The sequence below is a fragment of the Silurus meridionalis genome, chromosome 20 (assembly GCF_014805685.1).
Source record: "Silurus meridionalis isolate SWU-2019-XX chromosome 20, ASM1480568v1, whole genome shotgun sequence".
NCBI classification, from domain to species: domain Eukaryota; kingdom Metazoa; phylum Chordata; class Actinopteri; order Siluriformes; family Siluridae; genus Silurus; species Silurus meridionalis.
In genome coordinates, this window is record NC_060903.1 from 6,177,324 (window position 1) to 6,190,036 (window position 12,713).

The 12,713-nt window shown below is 38.7% G+C and overlaps 1 protein-coding gene across 1 annotated transcript in view; it reads left to right on the top strand.

The window, feature by feature from the left end:
• Positions 1 to 2,347: 2,347 nt before the first annotated feature.
• LOC124403159 (CUGBP Elav-like family member 5) overlaps positions 2,348 to 12,713 on the top strand; it is a 199,840-nt gene continuing 189,474 nt past the window's right edge. The window contains exon 1 of the mRNA XM_046876776.1: positions 2,348 to 3,236. Within this exon, the coding sequence (XP_046732732.1) occupies positions 2,687 to 3,236 (550 nt within the window). The 5' untranslated portion in view covers positions 2,348 to 2,686. The remainder of the gene's footprint in view (positions 3,237 to 12,713) is intronic.

Sequence of the window (12,713 nt, forward strand, 5' to 3'; positions counted from 1 at the left end):
TGAAAATCCTAGACATGAGCATGAACCCAGCCAAGATACACGATCTCGTTATAAGAAGCAAAAACATTAAACCTTGCTAAGGGACAAACATTTGCACTCTGGCAATTATGGAGTTTGAGTTCACACCTATTTATGTCAGATTTACTAAACTACTGATTTTTTTTTTGGTGAAGATTTTTCTATAAAGAATAAAATGATCCAGCAGTCTGTGCACTTATCAAATGTGATTATATAATCAGAACATTTCATTGTAATTTGTTTCATAATAAATGAATGCAAAGCAATAAAAAATAATTAGTTACCATTAACATTGTATCAAAAGAATTGCAAAGTATTATCTAAATAAATTTGGAAAGATCGCTAAAACCAACAATGCATGTTAAGATTCTTTTTACATTGCATTATAAAATTGATCAAAAAATAAATAAAACGTTACAATGATCGTCAAATAAACATGATTATAATAACCATATTGTAACTGATGTTAGCTAGAAATATAACTGTCTATAATATATAATACATACTGACTCTGTTTGACGTGTCTTCAGGTTTCTGCTTCTTTTCGGTAAGTGGGTTTAAATGGGAACAAACAAGCTCCATATGAAAGACCAGGTCTAGAAGACTATACCAAAGAGAAGCACAAGTAGCAGGTAAAGGACCAGCAGCAGATCTTCAAAAAACACACATGGTGAATCAGGAAGCTGAAAGAAGGTAAAGCTGCCAAAGAAGGACACTGTGAACATGAACAGCTTAATAAGATAAGGCATGCATTTGGATTAAAAATATGGAAATGTGGTTGGTTTTAAGGTCTGTATATGGATCATTAATAAGCTAATAAGTTAGTTAGGAATTAGTTACAATGAAATGTTCATGCGGTTCAGATTTACAGCATAATGCCGGCTGTTATCATGCTGACAGGAAGTGACTGTAAAATAATTTACAGCATTTCTACTGTCATTTTAGTTAATGGTGTAGTTCACAGTGCAGAACTGTATATTACAGTGTGTGTTGATTAACAGTAGTTTGAGTTTGTACTAATTAATTAATGTATATATGTATCAATTTATGTATGTATTTAAATATAATTTAAATATATTTGTGTTCATTTATTGTATTTATGTATATGTGTGGTGTTTGTATTGATTTATGCAGTTATGTATGTATGTATGTATGTATGTATGCAGTATTTGTATTGATTTACAGTATTTACGTATATTTGCAGTCATTGTATTGATTAACAGTATTTATGTTTATGTGGGGTGTTTGAATCGATATACAGCATTTATTTATATACAGAGCCATCCACAATTATTGGCACCCCTGGTTAAGATGTGTGCTTAGGCTTCTAATACATTTTTTTATCAGTATAGAACCACAATGCAAAAAAAAAGAAGAAAAATGCAATCTTTAATTGAAGTACAATTATTCAGTAGGAAAAAATTTCACATTAAGAAATATTGTTTTTTACATGAAATCATGTGTGGCCCCCTGATGTAATATTTCATACAACCCCCTTTTGTCAACGAGACAGCAGTTCATCTTTTCCTATAACATTTCACAAGAATGGAGAATATAGAGTGTGGGATTTTTGACCATTCCTCTTCGCACAATCGTTCTAGATCATCCAGAGTCCTGTGTCCTCTCTTATGCACTCTCCTCTTCAGCTCACTGCACAGGTTTTCACTTGGGTTGAGGTCTGGGGACTGAGATGGCCATGGGAGAAGCTTGATTTTGTGTCTGTTGAACCATTTTTGTGAAGATTTCACAACATATTTTGGGTCATTATCCTGCTGAAAGTCCCAATGACGACCCCTCTTCAGCTTTCTGACAAGGGACCATGAGGTTTTGATTTAAAATGTTCTGGTATTTCAAAGAGTTCATAATGCCATGCACCCTAACAAGGTTTTCCAGGGTTTTTCTAAGAGATACAGGCCAACAGCATCGCAGATCCTCCACCATACTTCACAGTGGTCATAAGGTGCTTTTCCACATACTCATCTTTTGTTTTATGCCAGACCCACTTAGAGTGTTTTCTTGCCAGAAAGCTGTATCTTTGTCTCCTCTAAACAAAGCACACAGTCTCAGTCACAGTCATTCAAATATTTATTATATTTAAATGAAAAAATATATAAATAAATGTTAACAATAACTGCAAATGCAATGGGAGATTTTAGATGCCTGGTATTATTGTTACCATTACCAGATATATTATAATGACATCTTTTTTTAATATCGCACATATTATAAATGATGTTCTCTTTTAGTGACTTGTATTGTATTTTTGGCTTTGCACTTATGCATATTTAATGTTCACTGCACGTTGCATGAGCTTACATGCATTCAACACAATGTTGTATCAACTGACACATAACTAAGCAAAAAAATAATAATCTTTTGGTGTGATGTTTGTTTTGCCCATTTGTACCATCGCAAAAATATATATACACTATATATTTTTAATTCCACACTACTACAACTACTACACGGTGTCCTCCAGGGGGCACGAGAGAGCCACGATGGTGATTCGATGCCCCACGTTTCCCTCATTCTCCCTCCATCATTCAACAGAGGCCGCGAGCGCGACATGTGTCGGATGAAAGAAAAAAAAAACCCTGCGCGCTCTCTACTTTCCTATACAGGCGCTCACGCACGCGTGGACGCGCGTATGTGTGTGTGCATGTGGTGAATGTGTGTGCGCGTAGCAGCCCGCCCCCGCGTGTGTGTGTACGTGTGTGTGTGTGTTGCGTGCGCGTGTGTATGTTGTTATTATTATCCTCCCGCCTGCCCGCGCCTCTCCTCTCCGCTCCGCTCCGCTTGTCTCCGGCGCGCTCGGCACAGAATGGCCAGATTCACGCAGAGTGAAGCGAGGCGGCAGCAACATCAGCATCAGCATCAGCAGCATCATCAGCATCAGCAGCAGCAGCAGCAGCAACAGCAGCCTCCCCCGCAGCCCGCCCACGCCAGCGCGCTCCTCGGCGCGTCACCCGCACCACTTTCAGCAGCCACGAGCCCGCAGCACGCGCACCTCGCGCTCCCCAAGCCCATGAGCGGCCCCGAGTCCGGCTCCGTGATCCACGCCGACGGCGGCGCCATGAAGGACCAGGACGCCATCAAGCTCTTCGTAGGGCAAATTCCGCGCAACCTCGAGGAGAAGGACCTCAAGCCGCTCTTCGAGCAGTTCGGCAAGATCCACGAGCTCACCGTGCTGAAGGACCGCTACACCGGCATGCACAAAGGTAACGCGCTCCATCCGGCTCGTGCGCGCGCCGTGTTGCTTTGTTATGATGACAAATATATATATATATATTTTGCAATTGCTCAGTTATTTTTCCATCCTTTTAACCACCTTTGCATACACCAAATCTCTGCTTGGTGCTGCTGATTTTGGACTATCAATTGCTCAAATTCTGTAATTCCTCCAAAATGGCTCAACAATACCCTGAGTCCTAAACAACAAAGCCAAACACTTGTTTACTGATAAACAACACACGTATCTTTTTGTGCATCAAAAAAACTTCCTATATTTCGTTTTGTTTTATTTTTTTCACCCGTAAAAAAAAAACTTGCCACCAAATACCCAAGAGCGAGTGGACACGCGTGCATGCTAGAGGGTCACTCCCACTTGTTTATTGCGCGATTTTCCTGCACAACTAGGGCATCCAAGCGCGCGCCCGTGTTGCGCCGGAACGACGTTAATATTAAAAGACATTATGCAATGAAATTTGATTTAAAACACGATTTGTGTGAGATGCATGAATATTTTGCATGCAAACGTGTTTAACGCAATTAAAAAATGTATATATTTGTTGTTTGTTTTTATTATAATGACCAATGGAAGGATGGGATGATATATCGCAAATGATGTTAGTGCATATCGACATGTTATTGTAAACAAAATAATAATAAATAAAAAAATACAAACCAATCTGCCCACGTCGGAGTGACGATGTACGACTATGTTGCGCAGCTATAATTCAGTGCACGCGCGCAACGTTTTCTTCGTGCCGTCTCCCGAACGGCGCTCGTGAGGACAAATGAAGTTCACGCTCATGAAGCTTCTGCCCCAAAAAGTTTTCTGTTTTAATCACCCCCAACCTAATACCCAAGTGAGCGTGTGCAACACGTAACCAGATGCACGCTTTTATATACCGGAGTTACGCAAAACAACAAAAAATCGAATCATATCAACGCACGCGATTTTTGTCCGAATTGTGCATGTCACGTGATAGTTTAGACTAATAAAGCAGGTACTGTAACCTCGCGCTCAGGTTGTTAATACATATTTAACGCCAACATACTTTGACATTTCGCTTTCTTTACAGCTCTCTGATGTTCACCTTTATGCACACACACACACACACACACACACACACACACAAACACACACACACACACACACATACAGATATACACAGGTTTTAGACCTATAGTTAGACTGGGATAAGCAATCTGTGCAGGGTCTTTCTTTCTTTCTTTCTTTCTTTCTTTCTTTCTTTCTTTCTTTCTTTCTTTCTTTTCCTTACATTTTCTCCTCTCTCTCTCTCTCTCTCTCTCTCTCTCTCTCTCTCTCTCTCTCTCTCTTTCTTTTCTTTCTTTATTTCCTTTTCTTTTCTTACCTTTTTCTCTTTCTTTCTTTCTTTCTTTCTTTCTTTCTTTCTTTCTTTCTTTCTTTCTTTCTTTCTTTCTTTCTTCTCCTTACTTTCTCTCTCTCTCTTACTCTCTCTCTTTCTATCTCTCTCTCTCTTTCTTTTTCTTTCTTTGTTTCTTTGTTTCTTTCTTTTCTTTCTTTCTTTTTCTTTTTCTTTTCCTTACCTTCTCTCTCTCTCTCTCTCTCTCTCTCTCTCTCTCTCTCTCTCTCTCTCTTTCTTTCTTTCTTTGTTTCTTTCTTTTTCTTTCTTTCTTTTTCTTTTTCTTTTCCTTGCCTTCTCTCTCTCTCTCTCTCTCTCTCTCTCTCTCTCTCTCTCCCTCTCTCTCTTTCTTACTCGCCCTCTTTCTTTCTTTTTCTTTTTCTTTTCCTTACCTTCTTTCTTTCTTTCTTTCTTTCTTTCTTTCTTTCTTTCTTTCTTTCTTTCACTTTAACACACAGGACACACACACAGACCGCAGCTCCATGCTGTCTCAGGACTTAATTGTTACATTAGTGTTCAACTAATATTGATCTACAAATCAATACAATAGTAGTGAGACAGGGTTAGTTACAGAGCATGATCCTGTCTCTCTGTGTGTGTGTGTGTGTGTGTGTGTGTGTGTGTGTGTGTGTGTGTGTGAGAGAGACTGGTTGGTACACTGTAGACATAGGAGATTACTAAACACCATATGCAATATGTAATAAACTTTAATAGCACAGCGCTGCAGTATTCTTAAAACAAACTGGTTAATGAACATGATTATATTCATAATCGTAACAGTTTCTGAGTAGATTTTATGGTGGAAAATCTACGTAGTCGCAGGTTGATCACGGCAAGATTTTTCAAACAATGTATTTTTTATATAATATAATAACAGATAATAATTTATAGCGAGGCATACGAGTTTATCCAGTGCAGTAACCTAGAATGGTGTGATCATGTATCGTGGATTCACTACGACATTAAAGGTAATTAGAAATGGAAAATGAAAGGCTGTAATTGCTATAAGAGACATAAAAATGCTGCAGGAAGTGCTGTTATAGTAAAATAATCTATTTGGATGGTGGAAAAATGGTAACTCTGTTTTGCATCAGGCAGTGTCATATAACCAGAAACATACACATGCAAGCAAGATCCTTTACTTACACCCTGATATAAACACTTCAATAATCTGCAGTGCATCTAAAATATATATTGTGTATACTGTATATATATTTTACAAATTTGTTTTCAACCCCTTATGATCAGCCAGTTGTCATTGATGCAGATAACATGAATCATGTTTTTGGCGTAATGCAAATCTATAAAAGCGAATGCAAGAGGTATATAAATAGGCAAATATATGTATATACATCCCACAACTTGGACATTCCTGTCAGTTTAAACTCAAGGTCTCAACCGATCCAACAAGGCTCCAAGCCGATTTCAGCGAATTTGGCAATATTTCGGTTTGGATTCCTCTAAAAAAAAAATGTATGTGGCTACGGACGATCCAAATCCGATATTTGAATAACTGTGTATAGTTTTTTGCGAAACCGCCTTTACCCGATGTAAAGACTATTAGCTTTGTGCACAAAGGGAAGCAAAGAATGATGAATAGGTATGGAGTAAGTGGCACATTCCTGCTGTTTGCTGAAAACACGGAGCCTAAAGCGGCACAGCAGCTATTGCCTGTTTCTCCATGCCCGATTTACTTTTCGCTGCGATTTTAACCATAAGTCATCATTCGCTCTCTTACTCACTCTCTCGCTCTCTCATTCACTCACTCACTCCTCCGCGCTTTCTATCCATTTATGAGCATTTGACTTGGGTAGGAGGTCATTTCAAACACACTATCTTCGTATCTGAAAGCATCTCACTTCAATCCATCATTCAGTTTTGCATTAGCAGTGTTCAGGGTTCAGGTACCGGTCGAGGACGGGAGCGTTCATCATCCAGAAGTAATCGTGTGCTCAGGGATTCGGAGAGCCGCTTCTAAAATATTGTAACAAGCAACAGGATTCTCTTTTGTGAAAGATGAAACGCGTCAGCAAGACGAGACAAGAGCTCGTGCCTATTCACACGAGTGTTCACATGCAAGAGTACACTGGCCCCAGCTGAAATTTGTTATGCATTGGATTTCCATTTCATTCACATACATTAGATGTTGGGAGGCCACTACAGGGTGTTCTGGTATGGAATGGGATGGCAAAAACAGGAACGAGCATTCATTTCTAATGTATCATGCAGTAGAGGTTATAGTCCAACTGTAGATCCGTTGAAGGAGGTTTCGACTTCTGGGGTTGCCAGTTCCATCTTTTAGAGATGTAACTTCTCCAGATTTTGATATTCTTAATCATTATAAAGACTATAAAAGAAAAAAGGAATGGCTGTCAGTTTCAGAAAAAGCGTGGCTAAAGTTGGCTGTCAGGCTCAAAAAAGGGGGTGTGGCTTCTGCTCTTGCAAATGATAAATAAATGAGGCATGGTTTATATCAATTCAGTTTCAGTACAGGAGAAATAAATGGCCTTTGTGCTCAGTACCGGTAAAAGAAAGCATATCCGGTTTGCCTGTCCGGCACTTTGAAAAAGGTGTGGCTTCTTAGTTTTAAACGTCAAGGGAGGAGACAAATCCACAGTGCGTCCACAGTCCATCAGTCTCAGCGAAACAGGATTGTCATCTCTGTCTGTCACTCCCTTTGAAAGAGACCTGCCTCTGTGCCTGTCAGTCTCAGTGGATCTTTATCCATATAGATTCTAAAGAACGAAGCCATGCCATGTATGTCTGTCAGCCCTAGTGAAGGTATGACTTCTGAGCCTGTCATTTCCAGTAGAGAAGGCATGGCTTCATTGCTAGTCAGACCCCTTGAAGTGGGTGTGGCCTATGTATCTATCAGCTCCAACGAAGGAGACATGTTCTGTGTGCCTGTCAGTCTATGTGAAAGAAGAATGTCTCCTGAGCCTGTCATTTCCTGTGAGGAAAGCATGGCATTCTTGTAAGGAAAGAAGTTTGTGCCTGTCAGGCTCTGTGAAGAAGGTGTGGTCAGGTCTGTTTCTATCAGTTTAAGTAAGTTTGCAATGGCTTTTGTGGATAAAGGCAAAGAAGGTGTACCTTAATGGATGGTCAGTTTTAAACAAAATGACATGGCCTCCCATTTCTCAAAACTAGCCCCCTTTTCCTTGGATATATATATATAAAGAGAAGTTTTTTATCAGTCTGTGCTTCTAGGAAACTCATTATAACAAAGCGTATTCCAAGTAAAATATTAGTCATAGTCATCAAAATGCGAAAGCGCTCTGTTTAATTGAATGTATTGATTTATGACTACTGGATGTTTTCTTGCAAGCAGTGTCAAAAACAAAGTAAAATGAACATCAAACTGTTTGCATAATACCGAATTACATCCCATTGCATCATCTTGTGTCGCATCACGCTGAATTGAATTGGTTGGCTGTTCCAGATTTGTCGTTCATACATCAGCTTGATTATAATGTATGAAATTGTGCCTCGCATCACCGTGGAAGCATAGATGCACACCATCGGTGATAAATGCGGTGCGTTTTCTTCTCCGTTTTTGAAAGCCTGCGTTGCTGCTGCGCTGCGACCGGCCTGATTTGAAAATGGAATCTGTCAAGTTTCATCTGCACTGCGTGTCGAGCAAACCAAGCCGATGGAAATAACAGCATTCTGCATGTGCTGATGGTTTTGCTTCTTAAATGTCAACACTAACGAAGGAAAATAGTCAGTTTCATAATTTTAATTTTAATTGTAGACCACCGACTGCTACAGGAACACCAGTAAATCCATTTTAAACATCCTTATAGGGCTTTACAAATGCGTATTAATAAATAGGTTTCAGTAGAGGAAAAGGGCTTTTCTACTCTGCCAAACTTAAATGGATTCATTTTCATGGAAATTTAGGTCTTCAACTTTTTAATTCAATTTCCTTTCAATTTTGTTGTGGCAAATTTCAACTCCTAACAGCCACCAATGCAAGACAGACACTGCTAAACACATGCTACCATAGACACACATAAAGCCAAATATCCACTCACTCAGTGCTACAGGGAATGTGGTACTGTAGTTAGGTGGTTAATGCAGTGTAACGGGTGAAATATGTTGTGGCTCCTTTAAGAGCAGAGCGGCATTTTGGGAATAGTCTGCCGCCACATTTTTCCGGTATTACTGCATGTGTGCAAGACCGAGGAATATGTCCTTATTATTTTCTGATGCTCATTTCTAAGTTTCTTTGACCAACCCGTAATGCTGTTGCCAAGAAAAATAAAAAAGCACGAGTTTTGGAAACCTGTTTGTGCTTATATGATTTCTGTTGCAACTGGAGTTAGTGCGCTATCCCATGACCCTGATACAACGCGTTACAACGGCTTGTATCTAAACAGTAGCCTACCAAGAAAGTCATTGTTCACGGTCTTCCTCCTTCCTTTCACAACTATTTTTCTCGAGAGTTTTTCTTTTGGCTTCGTCGTGCGTTTAAAAATCACCATCAGTGGAAGTTTTTTCTCCCGATGCCGTGCAGCTCAGAACACAGGTGAGATGCATTTTTTCGTTTCCGTTCGGAAATTTAATTGGTCTAATATTATGTCGCTCAGTTTTTTGGCTTGAAGTTTGTGAAATCGGGAAAAACACAGAAAGAAATCCATAAATTAGCCGCTTCGTTGCTTAAGCCGTGGGGTTCAAAACGTAGGAAAAAAGTAGCGGCTTATAGTCCGAAAAATACGGTGTGTGTGTGTGTGTGTATATATATATATATATATATATATATATATATATATATATATATATATATATATATATATATATGCACATGTTATCCAGGATAGCTTTCCCACAGCTTGTTAAAGACTCAACATACTGTTGGTGAAAGTTGGTGCAACATCTACCAGTAGGAGCGAAGGCAGTACAGCACACTTGGTCCGTCTTCTATCAGATACTGTAATGCAGAAAAAGTGAAAGGAAAATGAATACTAGCGGGTATTTATTGGCCAATTCTTATATGTTTTATACAGTGATATAAACTATTTCAAATACAGAGAGAACTGAGACGCAAGTATTAAAAGTGATGTGTAAAAAAAAAAATGTAATTTTTTCATGTAACATGACAAAGACCATACTTTACCATTATTAGCCACGTACCTCATGGGCAATCAGATTTGGTGTTTTTGGCCTTGCTTTGTGCTTTCCTTTGCCAGGTCCCACTTTCAGCACCAGCCCATCAAACCGAGTCCTGTCCATGACGAAATACTGCTGAAATAGACCCCCATTAATTTGTAGCTTTACCTCATTCAATCGTGCCATGCTGCCTTTGAGTTAGAATTGTTTTATAGATTGCTGCAATGGCTTGAACATGACTTGTTTGTAAAAAACAATCAAAGGTGTTGGTGTGGAGCTTGTCAGAAGTTTCCCAACTGCAATGTGCATGCAAGAGAAGCCGCCACACAATGCCCGTATTTAACGTCGTTTCCACAGAATGCACGGTGAGGCTTTTATTAGACTACAGCTCTGATCTCATGATGACATGATGAATCTTTGCAGTTTTTGCTCTGGATTTCTTAACATTTTTCAAAACCTACTAATAAAATGTATATGTAGCTGCCTCGTAGTCGTGAAATGTTTATTATACTAGCAGAAGTTAAGCTTGGACCCTTTTATAAATTTCCCATCGGGAATTTATAGCTAGACTATGAATAGACCTTAATGCTGCACTCACCACATTAGAATATATGAAACCATTTGTCAAGAGGTAAAGCAAACCATAAATTGCACCTTTGTGACCCTCTTTTTGTTTTAATCGCTATTCGTTTGTCCGCTTTTTTCTCATTTTTATAATTCTGATGTGGTACTCCATTATGAAGTCACAGTCTGCATAATTTATGGCAGACTACATTATTATTTATTGCTTAGAATAAGAATAATTATCATCAGTGGCATAGTTTAAAAGGCTGTTTTTTATTATTATTATTATGTCTGTTGTTATTGTGTGAAAGATTGGGGCCTGGCCATGTGAACACATGACACAAGTTTGAAAAATCGCTTGTATTCAGCCAAACATTTCACTGAATACAGAGTAAATAACTGACACTTAAGTGCTGTACTCAAGTAGCTTTTTCACGTATCTGTACTTTACTGAAGTATTTCTATTTGGGCAGATTTTCACTTTAACTTCACGATACTTCATAATAAAATATACTAAAAAAGTACACAAAATAAACTTTTTACTCAACTACATTTTGATAAATCAGTTTTTCCTTTTTATTTATAAATAGAAAACAATTTAACTGGTCCAGCACACAGCAAGTCACCAATCAGATTGCACTCTGTTTTAAACTTTTTTTTTTTGCCGCTTGGTGGTTTCTACTTACACGAATATACAGTTCAGCATCAGTTAAACACCAAGCAGAACATTTTGAGAGGAATAAATGATGGAAGAAACTCCTGACTCGAACTCGCCACAACACCCGTGGCCTCATTTGCACATTGGCACAAAGGTTTTGGGCTCATGATATAATTAGATACATAATTTTAATAGATATCAATCAGTGTTTAATTCATTAATATCATTCTATGAATAGATTGTTGTGCTAAGAGTAACAGAATATTTTCACATAAACTGAGTTGATTAAGCAAAGAGTCTTGTGATAAAAATGATAATAGGTACATAGCCATAATAAATCATAGTACTTTGGATTCTTAAGTAAATTTGAAGGCAGATATTTTAGCACTTTTACTCAAGTAAAAGTTTAAAGGGAGCACTTTTTACTTTTATTGGCACCATATTTTACCTACTGTAACTCAAATTTAACTCAAGTACATGATTTATGTATTTTGTCCACCACTGACTGGCACTTTAATACGAATCTCATACATAATGTAGTTCATTCAAAAACACACGTTAACTCCTGTTCCGTCGAATCTGATGTTAGACAGAAAGCACGAGCGAGCCGTATCCAGAGATATCGTTCTCTTTTGCTACAATAAAAGCAGTACTCCCTTAATAAACACGAACAAACGGAAGGCGAACATGATAAACGAGACACGCCGAGCCGTTTTTTCGCTAGGATTCGTATTTATTCAGTGCTCTTTCTGTTTTCGGGATCCGAATTGTAAAAAGGTACGCTAATACGATCACGTACGCAGAGTAAGGTCCTTTTGCCTCTTCTCCAAAAGTTGCCTCTATAAATCACTGCACGAGAGAGCAATACAAATGACTTCTGTCACACTGTGTTTACCTGCACGTGCGGTTTTTCCTCCGCTGTAGAAACAGTTTGCTATAAATATCGAAAAGCGGGCCCAGGTGTGCAGTTTGAATGCATAAGCGTGGTAACCCCTTGTGCTTTTGTTAAATGGCATTCTTTGTGTGTGAGAGAGAAAGAGATAGAGAGTGTGTGTGTGTGTGTGTGTGGGGGTGTATGAGTGGGGGATGAGAGAGAAAGAACGAGGGAGTGATTAGTTCTACATGGGGTGGTCTGTGCACTCCTGACACACAGCTTTGCTCTGAGGGCCGAGGTTGGGCAGATCTGAATGCGACTGACTTAATTAAGGTTTACAGGTTCCACTAGACGACCACACATATATATATATATATATTTATAATGCCACTCATTACAAGGCAATTATACAGGAGCGGGGTGAGCTTTGTGTCTGGAACAATGGCACAGGACGAGAGGAAAGTCTGAAAAGAAGCCTTTCTCCAGGCCATCGCTGATATGAATGTGATCAAAACCTTAGAAAGTCTTGTTTTTTTGGGTATCTGTGTCAAGAACCTGATCATTGTGTCGAGGTTTGATTGTATCTTTATGTTTCTCAGTATCATAAGGAATTATAAGAAGGAGTTCCTGATTGAACCTTTTCAGACTGCTCGGCATTTTTCAATACGGCAGTCATGTAGAGGATACATATATATATATATATATATACACATATTTTCTTGTAGAATAATAGAAATTCATTTGGAATTATAATAACAATCGAAACGATGGGCCACCAATGAAATCTATGTATCATTCTTCTGCACCAAACGACATGGTGGTGCACAGAGGAACATTTTGGTCTCACAGCTAAGTGTTTCAGCTGTGTTTGGGTTACAGG